The sequence below is a fragment of the Festucalex cinctus genome, chromosome 3 (assembly GCF_051991245.1).
Source record: "Festucalex cinctus isolate MCC-2025b chromosome 3, RoL_Fcin_1.0, whole genome shotgun sequence".
NCBI lineage: Eukaryota > Metazoa > Chordata > Actinopteri > Syngnathiformes > Syngnathidae > Festucalex > Festucalex cinctus.
Genome location: NC_135413.1, coordinates 8,109,862 through 8,127,836, shown reverse-complemented (window position 1 = coordinate 8,127,836; position 17,975 = coordinate 8,109,862). Strand labels below are relative to the sequence as shown.

Genomic DNA, 17,975 nt, shown 5'->3' with positions numbered 1-17,975 from the left:
CCGTCTTGCTACGGCTAACCTTCATTCCCCTCCTTTCCAGGGCAAACCTCCACGCCTCTAGCTTCTCCTCCACCTGTTCCCTGCTCTCACTACAGTTCACTATGTCATCTGCAAACATCATAGTCCATGGGGATTCCTGTCTAACCTCATCTGTCATCCTGTCCATTACCATTGCGAACAAGAAGGGGCTCAGAGCTGATCCCTGGTGTAGTCCCACCTCCACCTTGAACTCCTCCGTCACACCTACAGCACACCTCACTACTGTCTTACAGTCCTCATACATGTCCTGCACCACTTGAACATACTTCTCCGCCACTCCAGACTTCCTCATACAAAACCACAGTTCCTCTCTGGGCACCCTGTCATAAGCTTTCTCCAGGTCAACAAAGACACAATGCAGCTCCTTCTGACCTTCTCTGTACTTTTCAATCAACATCCTCAAAGCAAATACTGCATCTGTCGTACTCTTGGTTTTTTATTTATTTATTTTTTTTTATTTTTGCATGAAACCATACTGCTGCTCACAAATGTTCACATCTGCCCTCAGTCTAGCTTCCACTACTCTTTCCCATAGTTTCATTGTGTGGCTCATCAGCTTTATTCCACTGTAGTTGCCACAATTCTGCACGTCTCCCTTGTTCTTAAAAATGGGCACCAGCACACTTCTCCTCCATTCCTCAGGCATGTTCTCACTATCTAAGACCCTGTTGAACAACCCAGTGAGAAATTCTACTGCGTCCTCTCCTAGACACTTCCATACCTCCACAGGTATATCATCAGGACCGAGTGCCTTTCCACTCTTCATCCTCTTAAATGCCCTTCTCACTTCATCCTTACTAATCTTTGCTACTTCCTGGTCCACAACAGTCGCCCCTTCTACTCTTCGTTCTCTCTCATTTTCCTCATTCATCAACTCTTCAAAGTACTCTTTCCATCTTCCCATCACACCGCTGGCATCTGTCAACACTCTTCCATCCCTATCCTTTATTACCCTAACCTGCTGCACATCCTTCCCATCTCTATCTCTTTGCCCTGCCAACCTGTATAGAGCAGTCTCTCCCTCCTTACTGTCCAACCTAGCATACAAGTCATCGTAAGCCTCTTGTTTGGCCTTTGCCACTTCTACTTTCACCTTACGCTGTATTTCCCTGTACTCCTTTCTACTTTCTTCAGTCTTCTCAGTGTCCCACTTCTTCTTAGCTAACCTCTTTCTCTGTATCCACTTCTGCACCTCCTCATTCCACCACCAAGTCTCCTTATCTCCTTTCCTTCCAGATGACACACCAAGGACTGTCCTACCTGTCTGCCTGATCAAATTTGCTGTAGTTGTCCAGTCATCTGGGAGCACAAACTCACCACCCAGAGCCTTTCTCAACTCCTTTCTGAAAGCCATACAACACTCTTCCTTTTTCAGCTTCCACCATTTCGTCCTTGGCTCTGTCCTTGGCCTCTTTGTCTTCCTCACCACCAGAGTCATCCTACACACAACCATCCTATGCTGTCTGGCTACACTCTCACCTACTACTACTTTGCAGTCGCTGATCTCCTTCAAATTACACCGTCTACACAAGATGTAGTCTACCTGTGTACTTCTACCTCCACTCTTGTAGGTCACCCTATGTTCCTGCCTCTTCTGGAAGAAAGTATTCACAACAGCCATTTCCATCCTTTTTGCAAAATCAACCACCAGCTGTCCTTCTGCGTTCCTCTCCTGGATACCAAACCTGCCCATCACCTCCTCATCTCCTCTGTTTCCTGCACCAACATGTCCATTGAAGTCTGCACCAATGACAACTCTCTCACTTCTAGGGATGCTCTGCATCATTTCATCAAGTTCCAACCAAAAGTTCTCCTTCTCCTCCAGCTCACATCCTTCCTGTGGTGCATACCCACTAACAACGTTGATCATCACACCTTCGATTCCTAACTTCAGGCTCATGACCCTATCTGACACTCTTTTGACCTCCAGGACGTTCTTAACAAACTCCTCCTTCACGATAATTCCTACTCCATTTCTCTTCCTATTTAACCCATGATAAAACAATTTGAAACCAGCTCCTAAACTTCTAGCTTTGCTCCCTTTCCACCTGGTCTCCTGAACACACAGTATGTCCACCTTCCTCCTCTGCATCATGTCAACCAGCTCTCTACCTTTTCCTGTCATACTCCCAACATTCAAAGTCCCTACTCTAAGTCCTAGACTAGTGGTGTTCCTCTTCTCTTTCTTCCTACGAACACACCTTCCTCCTCTCCTTCTTCGACCAGCAGTAGTCCAATTTCCACCGGCACCCTGTAGGTCAACAGCACCGATGGCGGTCGTTGTTAACCCGGGCCCCGACCGATCCGGTATCGAAGTCATATATTTGATTCGCATGTTTGTTTTGGCCAAAGTTTTACGTCGGATGCCCTTCCTGACACAACCCTCTGTATTTATCCGGGCTTGGGACCGGCACAAGAAGACACTGGCTTGTGCCCCCTCGCGGCTACATTAGCGAGGGAAGACTGTACTGTTAGTAATTAAATTACTTAATAATAAAAGTAACTCGTTACCAGTCAAATGAACTATTTTGACAACTTAAAAAAAAATCTATATTAAATAATTTTGATTTTTAAATTCCTGTTATTATTGTTATTGTTGTTATTTTAATTTTTTTATACAAAGAATTCAAATTATGTCCAGGCTATATAGGGCATTTATTTTTGTGAATAATTATAGCACTCAAATGCCTCACTCCATAATGACATATCATTAAAAAATAATAATAATAATAACAATAATAATAATAATAATGAGAGGGAGGGAAGGGGACATTTCTCAATGTTGGTTTAGGACACATAACGTAACCCGGGCTGATCGGCAATGGCGGGGAGGCATTTTACGATAATTCTTACGTGCCAGATGCATAATGTACGCCCACGCCACCCTCTCAAAATATAGTTTAAAAAAAAACAATCGCACCAATAATTTGTACTTTATGAATGAATTACGTCATCGTCCTCTCTGCTCTCTACACCTTAATGGAACTATAAGTGCGTAAATTACTCTCGGTCCAACCTTGCTTTCTGATAATGTCATCTTTCTCGCAACTGTTACTATAACAACCATGTTCTTGGCGCAAATCCATTGCCATGTGTGATAAATCAGGTGCAAAGCTGTCAGTTTTGTGGGCGTGTTTGCGCCGGTATATCATTAGAGCAATATCCTTAGTGAACAGGTGGGTAACGGCGCAGACTGCGAGTGCAGTTGTGGTGCAATATTTCGCGCTATTACCGGACGCAACGCATTCTTAGTGAATAGGCCTCTTTGAATTGAGAGAGTATGGTGATATATCTTCAGTTTATAATTCTACACATTTAAGACATGTTTAATGATTGGTTTTCGTCAGAAAACTGCCCAACTCTAGGCTTAACATGAATCATTTACATACAAATGTTATATACCCAGAGTCTGGGCTCTTTTAAATCAGGCCTGAAAACCTTTTTATTTAGAAAGGCATATGATATTTAATTGAGAATCCGATTTTATTCTATTTCCTATTTTCTTTTTATGTTATTTTATTTTCTGTAGCACTTTGAGATCATGCTGATGAAAAGTGCATTACAAATAGAATTTATTATTATTATTATTATATAACTGTGTGCCGTTTCTCACTTTAATTTGTTCAGTGCTCCTGACAGATCTGGACTCCATCGCCTCCGTAAGGAAAATGTCAATGAATATTAAATCAAAATTAGAAAGACAATATCCACACGTACACATATATATTCAAAAAATAGATTTTGCCTTCAGTTTCCTTACTTTCTTAAAAATTTAGCTTTTGGAACACTCCAGCTAGATTAACTACCACTCCCTTTTGGTGTGTAAATTTGTAGCTTTTTGTAAGTGATGTAACATTTTCACAGGAAGTACTGCAGCGTTATTATGCAGAAAAGTTTCCCATCTCACTTTTTGTTAAATTGTGAATAGTAAGCAAAATTAGTAAGAAACGGTTGCCCATAATCTAATTATCACAATCTTTCCCTGAGGGGAGACGCTTTGAATCCCAGTGCCTTATATCGTACATCTTACACAATAATCATGTTGTGTATTTACTGTAAGATTAAGCTAAACCAAAACCCAATATTGTGTTGTCTCTCAGGCTGTGGTGAACCAGAACCTACATTCCAACCTAGCAGAATTTGAGCAAGATCGCTCACAGAGTAACACCCCTGTGACAGATCTCTCCATTCGCATCCTTGATACCAGCTTTGAGGACAGAGGAACGCGGACGACACCTTTTGCCGACTGTGCTGGAAAAGCAGGAGGAGGTATTGGTTTGGGTCCCGAGGCCACCCTGCTGAATGGCACCAGGCCTTCACACAAGCGACGCTCTTCAGAGAACGAAACCCGGGACACTAAGCGACAATACTCTCTAGAGCGGAGGGACGAGTCCCCGGAGAGGTCGAGGGACAGGGAGCGACACCGGGAAAGGGAAGGTCTTGGGGCCGGTAGTGGTTATCGAGCCAAAAATGCGTCTGCTTCATGCACAGTCTCCTCACCCTCATCCTCAGCTAAAGCAAACACAGTTGCTGGTCCAATCATGCTGAACCCTTGTGAGGGTATGTTTGAAGAAAGTGAAGCTGTCAGCCCAGAAACCAATCTCCGTTGTTTGGTCAATTTCTTCAGGTAAATATCACAGTGGTAAACATGATCGCAATTCCTTTTAAATTCATATTAATGTACAAATGTATTTCTTAAACCAAATTTCCTTCAGAACCATGGGTTACCAGCAGGACGTGGTGGAGCGTGTCATCAAGGACACGGGACAAACGGAAGACACCTTCCTCATTCTTGAGAAAATTGTAGCAGAAACAAACAGTTGTGAGAGGGAAACAAAAAGAGGAATTAAAGAAACAAAACTGAACAATTGGCGCTCGTCAGATCTTCCCTCGTCCTCCTCAACACTGACATCTCTAGCCGCCGAGAAGGAATTGGAGTTTGCAAGATCAAAGGAGAATATTAAGCCCAACTGTCACGGAGCCAGTAGTAATGGACTTGGCCATCGGAGGCAGTGCAGTAGCAGTGAAGCCAGCACTCAACAGGTAACGTCCATCTTTAGTCAAGTTGTTACGGTTTGGGTCAGTTAGCAATAATATGGATGGAAAGGAAATCCTTTCTAGTGTTTCACTGTGTAGTGTTGTTTTTGTGGTACAAATGGGGTAAGATGCCACGGACTTCCGACTTCCGTGTTTAGCACATCAGCACCATTTCCAGCCACGTTCCAACACTCTCACCCCCAACCATCGCGCCCCCCCAAACGCGCTCTCGCCCAGGGCATCTCAGCTCTCTGAAATGCTTCGGACAACTGAGACAGACACACTCCACACTCACTCGTCAAGGGGAATGTGCAACCGAGGGAAGTGCAAGTACTGGGACGTGGCCCACATGTACCCCATACTGTTAGTGGTGTTAGTTACTATAATTCCAAAACCCAAAAAGTGGGAATACAATATTGCCAGGTACTAAAATAATCCGCAACAAAAAACACGATTGTCTTGCTCATCATGAATCATTTCTTTTTAATCCTCTGTGTATTTTGAATGAGGTGAGTTTTGCATTAGTCCATTTTTAATCCCAATATTCCACAGGTCTGATGACTTTATGCATGGCAAATCAACCCAACATAACCTTTGTAGCCCAACAAAAAGGTGCAGAAATGTACACTGAACAAAAATATAAATGCAGTTTTTTTTTTGGCTCCCATTTTTCACTTGAGTTGTGCTCAAATATCGAAAACCTTTTCTACACAGAGAATAGGGGTGTGAACCTCTGGGTGCCTCACGATACAATACGATCTGCGATACAAGGCTCACTGTAACAATTTTCTAATGATATGACGATACCGCGATTATTGATATATTTGTCAGGTAAATAAATCCACGATAATCTACGAAAAAAACATCCATCCATCCATTTTCTTGACCGCTTATTCCTTGTGGGGGGTGCTGGAGCCTATCTCAACTGGCTTTGGGCAGCAGGCGGGTATACCCTGGACTGGTTGCCAGCCAATTGCAGGGCACACAGAGACGAACAACTATCCAAACTCACAAGCACACCTAGGGACAATTTGGAGTGCCCAATTAACCTGCCATGCATGTCTTTGGAATGTGGGAGGAGACCGGAGTACCCGGAGAAGACAACCGCGGGCACGGGGAGAACATGCAAACTCCACCCAGGAAGGCCGGAGCCTGGACTCGAACCCAAGTCCTCAGAACTGGGAGGCGGATGTGCTAACTACTCGTCCACCGTGCCGCCCCGAAAAAAAACTAATCATAAAATAATAATTTAATATAAATTAATAATATATTAAAATAAATAATACAATAAGTAATCATACAAAATAAATAAAATAAAAACATCATAATAAAAAAGAAATAAATATAATATAAATATATCATATATAAATGTATATGTAATATATATATTAGTGCTGTAAAACGATTAAAATTATTAATCTGATTAATCACACTTAAATTTTGATTAATCACGATTACTCACGTATTTGCGTAATATAAAATAAATACAAAATACCGTAATATTTTGACATTAACGCATTTCATTATCTGAATGTCATTTGCAAACATTGATTAAATGCATATACGCAATTGCATACATGCGTGTATTGCTCAAAACGTAACAGCATCATAACAATTGGGTGCAATTCAGCAATTAATTAAACGCAAATTTCTTTTGTTTTATCTAAAGTCCCGTCGGGGTGTTTTTGAAAGCGAAATTTACCACCGAGCACACCAACTGGAGTCACTCGGCTCATTTTGGAACAACAGGCGTAGGAAATGCCGTGCATTGACCTAATCACTGACCTGCGCAGCTTTCAATGTAACCATCCGCGGTTACGTTCAAGGCTCAAGTGCGGCCCAAAAAAATAGTGCGATTAATCTGCATTAATATGTGATTAATTTAACTTTTTTCTGTGATTAATTAATCTATTAACGCTTTAACTTTGACAGCCCTAATATATATATATATATATATATATATATATATATGTATATATATATATATATATATATATATATATATATATATATATATATATATATTAGGGGTGTGAATTGCCTAGTACCTGACGATTCGATTCGTATCACGATTCACAGGTCACGATTCGATTCGATACCGATTAATCCCGATACGAATTTATAAGTCGATTGTTGCGATTTTTTTTCATTCAAATTTAGAAAATACTAATCAGTAAGCTTGTAGAGTGTAAGATTTATATGAAAATGTATTATTTATTTATCTGAAATTTCAGTCTTATAGAGGTTGTAATCTGTTTCATGTTTGAACAGCATTAAAATAAAATATTAAGGCTTAATGTTCCGTTCATAAAACAAACATTCTTCCATGCTCAAGGTGTGAATCCTAAAAAAAAAAAAAAAAAAAAAAAAAATCGATTCTGCCGATTATTGAATCGATTCGAGAATCGCGCGATGTAGTATCGCGATATATCGCCGAATCGATTTTTTTTTAACACCCCTAATATATATATATATATATATATATATATATATATATATATATATATATATATATATATATATATATATATATATATATACACACACACACACACACACACACACACACACACATACTGTATATAAAACTATAATAATAATAACTAAGCTTATGAGTCTTCTTCACCTCAAGACTTCCTTACATTTCTCCGCCATTCTTATGAGGTGCTCCCCCTTGCGGACCGCCAAGGAATTGCTCAATAAGTAATGAACAATGGAGCCGTTATAGTGGCTGAATATTAATAAAATGTAAATGTTTTTTCTATGCCTTGTGTGCGCAAAGTTTCATGAAACGGCAAAAAATGATACATAATTCCCAAAATAAAATAAAAATGTGACACTTCCTGTTAGGTTTAGCATATGGCTGCATAATAATTTTTGTAGGTCTTAGGCTGATAGGCATCTGTCCCAATTTTTGCAAATCTAGCTTAATAATACAACCGAAAAAGCTTCAGAAAAATGTCTAGAGGGTGCTATCAAGCCATTTATTGCAAATTGCAAAAAAAAAAATCTCTAAAATATTTGTCAGGTCTGATGTGTGTGCAAAGTTTCATGAGTGTTCACACTTGTTGACACTAAAAACAGAAACAAAAAAAAACAGCATTTATCTTGGCAAACGATGCATCGCCACGGCAACGGCGTGTGACAAAATAAAAAGCTTTAGTTAACTTTTCATCTTAAGATGAAACACGCCAAGTTTGAAGACGATCAGATAAATTTTATAGGAGGAGTTTGTTAAAATATGACCGATATAAAAGCCCCAAATCCCAAAGTAAATTAAAATGGCAGTCTTCTTGTTAGGTTTAGCATATGACTCCAATAGACTAATAATAATTAGAATAATTTTTATTTTATTTTATTTTTTTATTTTATTTTATTTTTCATTTTTTGTACATTGAGGGATGTTACATATGCCTCCAAATTTTCGGAGCTCTAGTTGAAACGTACAACCGGGAATGCTTTTTAAGGTTTTTTTTTTTCCTTTGAAAACAGTGCATGCCACGGCAATGACGTGCAACAAATTAAAAAGCTTTCAACAACTTTTCATCTTCAACACTTTAAGAAGAAACAGACCAAATTTGAAGACGATCGGGTAAATTTTGTAGGAGGAGTTTGTTTAAATATGACCCCAATGAAACAGTCCCCCAGAAATGTGATTGAACCCAGCAGACGCCAAATGATTGACATATCACGGCACCGGCGCAGTGACGTCGCACGCCTGGCTGATGCAGCCTGCCAGCATTTTTTTCAATCAGATGCCTACGAATTGTTATGCCCCCCCTGAACAGTGGCTGGCGCTACATTCGACAAAGCATCATAATCCACCTAACTAAGAGTCGGGAGAAGGAGAATCACCTGTTGAGAGGCAGTCCTGAGTGCCGTCACATCAAGAATGCACGTTGGCATTTGGCTATATCATGTTGGTTTGCCTGCCACCCTCCAATGGTTGAAAGTTCAAACAGACGCTGACGTTTGCATTTACAGGACTGTCTCAGAAAATTAGAATATTGTGATAAAGTCCTTTATTTTCTATAATACAATAAATAAAAATAAAAAAGTCATACATTCTGGATTCACTTGGAAACACTTGCAGGTGTTTCGAGTTAATTAGACGAATCAAGTGATTAATTGAATACCCTACTAGTATACCTTTTCATGATATTCTAATATTTTGAGATACGATATTTGAGTTTTATTTAAGCTGTAAGACATAATCAGCAATATTCAGATAATAAAAGGCTTGAAATATTTCAGTTAATTTGTATTGAATCCAGAATGTATGACATTTTTGTTTTTTTAATTGCATTACAGAAAATAAAGGACTTTATCACAATATTCTCATTTTCTGAGACAGTCCTGTATTCTTGTTCTCTTATGATTATGCTGTAACGTTTTTAGTCTACAGGACTCTAAATATTCTAAATATTTTGAGATAGAACGTTTAAGATTTGTTATGCTGTAAGCCATAATCAGCAATATTAAAATAATAAACGGCTTGCAATATTTCAGTTGATTTGTAATGAATCCAGAATGTATGGTATTTTTGTTTATTTTATTGCATTACAGAAAATAAAGGACTTTATCCCAATATTCAAATTTTCTGAGACAGTCCTGCAGAAGTGGAGGATTTATTAACATTATTATTAATCACATTAATAAATTATGTGGTTGTAAATGAAGTAGTAGTTGGAGTAATAAATGTATTTTTCATAGGGTGTGTTGAAAATGACAAGGAGAGTTTGGCACTTAGACAGGACCTTTAGTCATACTGTAATACAAATTTCACTATGTTCATATTATAATGTTATGTTGATAAAAGTACTGTATTCTTTTATTGAGTAATTGCATAAATACAGTATCTGCGTGTGTGCGTGCAAGTTCATTGAGGTTAAACAGTACTGAATTGTTTTTTTGTACATTTTATACATGTTATTAAACGGCACATTATGTGCAAAAATCTCCCCTGTGCTTAATATGTACTTAAATATATTTGAACATTTAGAGACTCCGATTGAAATTAATTTTCATGAAAACAAATTTGGCATCATCTTTGGATGAAGTATCCTTGGGCCCCCTCCTATTTTATAAAAGTCTGGCTCCGCCACTGGCCCTATTTACACTCCACAATTACAAAATCGTTAATTAGACGAATCAAGTGATTAATTGAATACCCTACTAGTATACCTTTTCATGATATTCTAATATTTTGAGATACGATATTTGAGTTTTATTTAAGCTGTAAGACATAATCAGCAATATTCAGATAATAAAAGGCTTGAAATATTTCAGTTAATTTGTATTGAATCCAGAATGTATGACATTTTTGTTTTTTTAATTGCATTACAGAAAATAAAGGACTTTATCACAATAAATGACTAAACAAAAATACAAGATTAGTAATACTAATTTTACTTGTTTAAATTTATATATTTGGATTTTTGTTTTCTTTTAATTTAAAATGACTAGCGGTAATTTAATAAATCTTGTTTGGTCCAACAGGAATTTGGATATAGTGTTTCAAATAAATTTATTTGTGTTAAGAATTTTTACATATTTAAAAATTTTCATTTTGTACCAAAAAAAAAAAACAAGTGATTGTCCTAATCGTGATTGCAATTATGACCAAATTAATCGTGATTAATATTTTCTTCATAATCGAGCAGCCCTAACTAACATCTGTGGCATTGTCCTTTGTGATAAAACGGCACATTTCAGAGTGACCTTTTATTGTGTCTAGCCTAAAGGAGAAATACAGTTTTAGACAAATTTATGAACAATATTAGAAGAAGTAAGTGGCCTTTTGTGTATGTAAAAAAATGTTTAAGGTCTTTGAGTCCAGCTCATGAAAAATGGGAGCAAAAACAAAATAATGTTGGGTTTATATTTTTGCCCAGCATATAAATAATGAATGATTTATTGTTTTTGGAGAGAAATTGCGATTCCAGATAATGCCATCATGTGACTGCCAAAGCTGTGGCTTTTTGCACCGCTCTTGAACCTGTTGTGTCAATTATTTGACACATAGTTGCTGTCTCCTTCCTCTCCTGCCAAGCTAACCAATCAGAAGCGACATGCTGTTTGTGACACAACCAATCAGCTCAGAGCTGGTTAAAAAAAAAAAAAAAGACAACATGATGTTGCACAGATGCCGATTCTCCTTGTTTTGCCGGCGGCTCGAAAAGAAGGGAATGCTAGGCAATTAAAAAAAAAGAAAAAAAAAAGTTTATTATATTTGTGAAATCTATTTTGTTCTAAAGGTCAAAAAGTATACATGTTTACATGCAAATGCAAATAGAAAAGCAGGTAGAAGAATAAGTTTGATCATGATTTTTTCACAGAAAATATTACCATTTTACAATGTGAATGATTCATTCAGAAATACGTCCGTTCAATTTTTTGCGCTTCAGTTTTTATCAAGATATATACTATTACTGTGAAGTGTGAAGGGATTGATTTTATACCACGAGTTAACTTTTAGGCCATATCGCTCAGCCCTCATTCGAATTTTGAAGCAGTTAGTCTATGACAAAAATATAAAAAACAATTTAAATACACTCTTACTGGGATTTGAAATGAACTTGTATGTATGGTAATTATACAGCTACCACTTTTTTTGGTTCAAAGATATATTTTTACATGAAGTATTGTACCTTACATCTTTAAATATGTATGACTGCAAGCTTTAGTTCTAACATTATTGAACCATTTAAAAAAAAAAAAAAAAAAAAAAAGGACTGCCTCGCTCATGCAGCCGTTTTATTGTCCTTATGTTATTTAGGTAAAAACTTGTAATGTTTGAATGGTATGATATAATTTTCTGGCATGTTACTGTTCTTAGTGAATATTGTAGTGAAATGTGGTTTGAAGAAAGTTGTGAATTGAATTGAAATCACGATATCCACCAGAAAAAGCGTGAAACAATCTTTTCCTGAAATCCCAAAGTCAGCAGATACGGGACCCAAGGACAAGTGTTATAGAAAAGGGATGGTGCCAAACCATTCTGCTTGGTAGAGCGGTTTCTTAATATTTGCATTGTATTAATACAGTCTATTTAATGTTACTTCTTTGCTGGGGAAAAAAACAGGCCATTACTATCAAGAGGAGCTCCAGTGCCCAAGCAGGGAACTGCGAGGTCATTACCATTTCCGATGACGATGATGTCAGTGAGACAAACAGCAAAATGGCAGATACTCGGACGTCAGAGGTTCCGATGGCACATGCCAACACCCATACCGGATCCAGAACGGACTACTTGGCACGGGGAGGTGGTAACGTTTCACATAAGGATCACCTGTCAAGAGGCGGGACTCGGACTTTAGGTGGTTCAATGAAAGTTGAGAGCGTGACTGCACTGCGCAGCGCACCCCAGTGGCTGACGGCCAGCGCCACCTCTGTGGCTTCCACTGCCGATGTAGGTATTCCAATGATGGCTTTCTCATTTCGACGGCATTGCTCCACTTGGTTTACAGTCATGTCTTACGCATTTCAAGCAACTTTGTCATTCACAGCCCGCTTCTACCTCAAGCCAGCCCTCTGCCTACCAGACCCTCGGCCACATGGGCTTTCACGGTGGCGGCGGCGGAGCCAGGAATCCACCCACAAGCAACCCACCGGCACCCCCTGTCACCGGTTTGGCTCGTTTTCACCAATCACTGAAGACCCGGTATACGCTGAAGCTACCGAACGAGCCGGGACTACCAGAACTGCGCCACATCATCATAGATGGCAGCAATGTAGCTATGGCGTGAGTTAATATGTGAAGAAACTGAATTTTCTGAGTTGGTGGCCCTTGCAGGCTCCTCATATCAATGAATTGCCAGTGATGTTGTCCGCTTGAACAATAATGTCAATTTTGTCACATTTTGGTTTGTTTTTTTCTAAAGTGTGTACCTTAGCACACTAAAGTGTGGGAAACTGCGCTAGAGAATTGATTAAAATAAATTAAATGTCAGAGATCCGACGCATTACATATTTTTTCATTAAATTGAGATTAAAGTGAAAAGAATATGACACAAAATCACCCAGACAGAGAACTGATGATTAATGATTGCTTTTGTAAAAACGCAATGAAACAGCCTCGACATTTTTTTATGTATATATTTTTGTGAATTTTGCAAACTGTGACAGCTCCCTAGCACCCCTTTTCTTTTTTATTTATTGTTTTTCAAACCTTGTGCTTGCGTGACATAGTACAACCAACGGCATCATCTTTGTTCTGAAGCTGGTTGTGATGCCCTGTCAGTAAATTGGTCTCTGTTTTTATCGTTTAATTGAAGCAGTCTCACAGTACACAAAAGCCAAGGACATTAGGTGCCATATTTTCACGACTATAAGGCGCACCTAAAAGCCTTCAATTTTTTCAAAAGCTGACCATGCGCCTTATAATCCAGTGTGCCTTATATATGGATCAATACTGAGCTGCAACAGGTCTCGCTGTCAAGACGCTATCGGTGACCCTGCACGATCGGTGACGCGCATGCGCAGAAGATCACGCCATCTTGGATCGCTAGCTAATACTAATTCTTTACCTCAGAGAAAATAATAAAATGGCTGTTTATTCATTTTGGGAGTGAATGGAGTTGTCAGAAACCTGGTTTGTAATCTATTAATAAAGTTTGACTGACCTATCTGACTGTTTTGTTGACATTCCCTATAGCGCAGCACCGTCTAATGGATGCATAACGTAACCCCAGCCTCTATTGTAGCGCCTTATATATGGAAAATTTTTAAAATGTCATTCATTGAAGGTGCGCCTTATAGTCGTGAAAATACGATAGTCTTTATTACATAAAACACGCAAACATGCCTTGTAGTTTGATCAGTAATGGAGACATGACGGAATACGATTGTGTTATACTGAAGCTTGCTTAAATTGAAATGTAGTGACACAAATGAGGAGTGAGCTTGAGCAAATTCTGAGCTGCCAGGTGTTATGGATTGTCCTTATTTTGTTTTTGAAATCGCCAAACGCTCGGGAGACATAATGTCGCTAATGCGCCACTCTTTATTCATTAGCAGTGAAGCTATCATGGTCGAGTCCTTTTGCTAATTTCGAAAAGGTGCTGTTCCATGTCTTCTTTTTCACGTAAAAAAACATCTCTGGGGAAGTGGGGAACTGACATCATATACTGCCATCCATCCGTCAGTTTGAAGAAAAACTGGCAACACAATGAGACGGCATCATGCAAATGAATTTCAAAATGAGACGAATCAGGAAGAGAATGTTATAGCAAGCAGCTAACAACATGGTTTGACTACATCATATCCAATTTGGCCGCTGTTGTCGCCTTGCTGCGGAGATTTTGGACGTGTAGTTAAAAAATCATGAAATACTCAGTTAATATGTATTGATTCAAGGAACTGTTTATTTTGGTATATACGTGATATTGGTTTATAACAGTGTATTAAAATGTGTCCCAGAGCATTCCACACACTTTGTCGTCTCTGTAGTGAAGTAGTCGATATGCATTACGAGATTGTGCAGCACAGTATCTCAGTGGTTTGTGCGTCTGCCTCTCAGTTCTGAGGTTCAAATCTCGGCAAACCTTGCTGTTTGGAGAGTTTGCGTGTTCCACTTGTGTTTGTACTCCGGCTTCCTCACACATATTTTTTTCCCTCCTAATATTGTCTGGCAAACAAGCCAAGGTGGATCCCACCTCTTGCCCAAAGTTAGTCTGGTTAAGCTGTCATGGCAAAAGCCCCATAAGAACTCTGGGTAGCCCCAGTTAAGCCCAATCAGCATTTTATTTTGTTGTTCTAATGTATATTGATAAATTATTCTTTCCCCTGCCATACATAGAAAACTATTTAAAGTTGATCCTTGTGCACATTTTCTTCTTCCGTTGTCATCACCACACATTTGTTTTTGTCCCCGTCTCTTTAGTCACGGCCTAAATCGGTTCTTCTCCTGTCGAGGGATAGCACTTGCAGTGGAGACGTTTTGGAGGCGGGGCCACAGGGAGATCACTGTATTTGTTCCTCAGTGGCGCCAGAAGAGAGACCCATTCACGACAGGTACCAAAGGAATGTGGAGCGTGTATGAATGAGCAAACAACCACCTTAAACGGACACCAATGAATGAATTGAGGATTTTGGGGGGCTTTCAAATAAAAAAAAAATTTAAAACACAGATTCAGGATCCAGTGTGCTATTTTTGGCCTGTATAGTTATTAGTTTTTTTCTGATTCCATGTGTTGATTTATTTTTGCAGAACAACATTTTTTAAATCAACTCGAAGACCTGCGGCTGCTTTCTTTTACCCCCTCCAGGGAGGTCTGCGGTCAAAGAATTTCCTCGCATGATGACAGGTGCATACATACAACACACATCCACCATTTGAATTGCAGTCATATGTGTTTGTATTGTAATATAAGTTTCAACACACATACAACTGTATGAGTAGTAGATGACTAAAACATGTCCATTATCAAATTGTCTCCAGTGACAAAAGAAATCTTGTATGTCGATTACTCTGTTAGATTCCTGCTCCACTTAGCCGAAAAAACAGACGGCATCATTGTAACCAACGACAACCTGAGAGACTTTGTCAACTCTTCGGACACATGGCGCCGGATCATTCAAGAGAGGTGATTGGTTGCTCGAACCTCACATGAGTCAAGTGGATGTCATCTGACTGCTAGATGTAGACTAAAGTTCCAAACTCACACAGGTTACTGCAGTTTACTTTTGTAGAGGACCACTTCATGATCCCCGATGACCCTTTGGGTAAGAAGGGACCTCATCTGGACATTTTCCTTCGTAAAATCAACAGGTATGTGCTCCCTTAATTTTTAAATGTGACACCATATAACCACCCCAGCACACCACATACATGATCCCACGTGGTGGTGAATGACACCTTCTACAAACCCCCAACACACCCACAATGTGTGGTTCAGCCTATCTGTGTTTGTGGTCATTGATATGAACTATACACACAAATAGCAAGGGACTAATATTAACTAATATTCCTCTCCGCGTCTGTGCAGGCATTTTCCGTTCACCAATCCCCCTCTGAGGCCTCCGGACCTGCGTCCATCCACCAACCAACAGCAACCAGTCTATGTGCAGGCCCTCCACTCGGCTCCATGGACCCCTGGCGTCGCCCCCCAGCCTCCTCCCTCCCATATCCCCCACCCCGGCACTCAGTGGCCCCACCCGGGCCGCCGCCGCACCGCTTCGCCCTCGCCGTCGCCCCCTCCCCAGCGTTCACCGGGAGAGACATCCGAGCTGAGGAAGCAGCTGGGTGCAATTTTCCCGGACCAGAAGCAACAGATCGACCGCATTCTCAGCGACAACCCGTACATGAGAGACTTGAACGCCTTGTCGGGGTTGCTGCTGGGATGATTCATTGACCCAACAACCAGACTTCATATAAGGGGACCCCTAACTATTTATTTTCCGCTCTTGCTCAGCTTGGATAATCTCGTTTTGTATGTTTACAGCCAAACAGATGATGTTGCTATCTATAACTCTGTCCTTTTTTTTTTTCTCCCCCCCTCTCTAAAGGTCTTCAAGTTTGGGAGCAGCATAGAAACATTTTTTTTTTTTTCTGCAAACAGAACACCTTATAATTTTAAAGCAGGACAGAAGATTGGTATTTTACTATTGTTTTTTGGTGGAATATGTTCCCAGGATCCCTGATTATTTGGAGGTTAACAGTGTTGGTTGTTTTGGAGCCACTTTACCGCTTTAGTCAATCTATCTTGTTTTAAAACACTACATGGTTCAATTGTGTAGTTTGAATGTGTTGTAGAGCTGTACAGTATGCTTTGTTTTCACTGTACTTCTGTAGCAATGAAAGATGTATATAGGTTCCGTTGATTCACGTTAAAATGCTCAGTTGCAGACACTTGAAGAATCACTCCTTGTGTTTCTTTCACCCTCCAAGAAGAATGTGGACTGGGAGTTTCCCCCTGCATGCATATGTGATGAGCATCAGTTGTGAAGTTGTGTAACATACCAACCCAAGTCTGTATAAAAACATGTTTCTGCACCATGTTGTAAGCATTGCTGAAGGGTTTTCTTTTGTATTTAAATCTGAATATTTTTGGACATGTGGGTTTATGTATGTGAAGAATCAAAATAAATGCCCCAGTCCACAGGAAGCTTCTTCACTTGCTCTTCTTTGAAGGGTGCAGTGATGGACAAAGTGCACAGATTCAACTTTTTGAGGTGGTTAGTATACAATTTTTGAGTTGTATTGGGTGTACAGAAAGCCAACAGGAGAATGTAAATAATATCCTTGCGGGATCAATAAAGAGTATTACCACCATATGTACTGTATGACTAGTAGTAAATGGGATGCGACAGCAAGCTTGTCAGCTTCTGTCTGAAAGCACATAACACAAAGCGAAGGGAACACTTAATGAAGAAAATACCATTTTAAAAAAAATGGGTTAATTTGTTGCAAGCAAAATTATTTTCCTCTTTATGGCTTCCAAGTAAACTACCTGTAGCCTATACAGCACCTACCAATTTCAAGTGCTTTAAAAAAAAAAAAAAAGGAAATATTGATATTGATTTTGTAATTCACAGAAAACAACGTCCTCATGGATGGTTTCCACGGGGTCCTGTATGAGCTCCTTACTACGTCCAGGCATGATTTTGACGCCAGTGGGTGCTGTTATACATAAAATGTATTATGCGTATATTATTTACATTCATAGCCTACTTGGAAAGTAGCAGCAAGTCTCCCTTGCTTACACTAGAGGTCAGTAGAGCTGTACAATAGCTTTGCAGATTGTGGCGTTTTTACCAGGGTTGGAAAGTCAAAATCCTGAAACAGTTTGGCTTTAGCCACGTGTTTTGATTCATTCAGTAGGCTGAGATGAACTCCTTTATCTGCAAGTTGAGTCGAAGCACCTGTGGCTAACACCAATTTGTGGCAGGATTTTTAC

The 17,975-nt window shown here is 39.4% G+C and overlaps 1 protein-coding gene across 2 annotated transcripts in view; it reads left to right on the top strand.

The window, feature by feature from the left end:
* The window catches only part of n4bp1 (nedd4 binding protein 1), a 28,185-nt gene extending 10,833 nt beyond the window's left edge, over window positions 1-17,352 (top strand). For both annotated transcript variants that reach the window (XM_077515644.1, XM_077515645.1), the window contains exons 4-12: window positions 4,140-4,666; window positions 4,755-5,082; window positions 12,161-12,487; window positions 12,585-12,820; window positions 14,960-15,090; window positions 15,287-15,383; window positions 15,555-15,662; window positions 15,746-15,847; window positions 16,065-17,352. In XM_077515644.1, the coding sequence (XP_077371770.1) occupies window positions 4,140-4,666; window positions 4,755-5,082; window positions 12,161-12,487; window positions 12,585-12,820; window positions 14,960-15,090; window positions 15,287-15,383; window positions 15,555-15,662; window positions 15,746-15,847; window positions 16,065-16,422 (2,214 nt within the window). In that variant the 3' untranslated portion in view covers window positions 16,423-17,352. The remainder of the gene's footprint in view (window positions 1-4,139; window positions 4,667-4,754; window positions 5,083-12,160; window positions 12,488-12,584; window positions 12,821-14,959; window positions 15,091-15,286; window positions 15,384-15,554; window positions 15,663-15,745; window positions 15,848-16,064) is intronic.
* The last annotated feature ends 623 nt before the right edge of the window (window positions 17,353-17,975 follow it).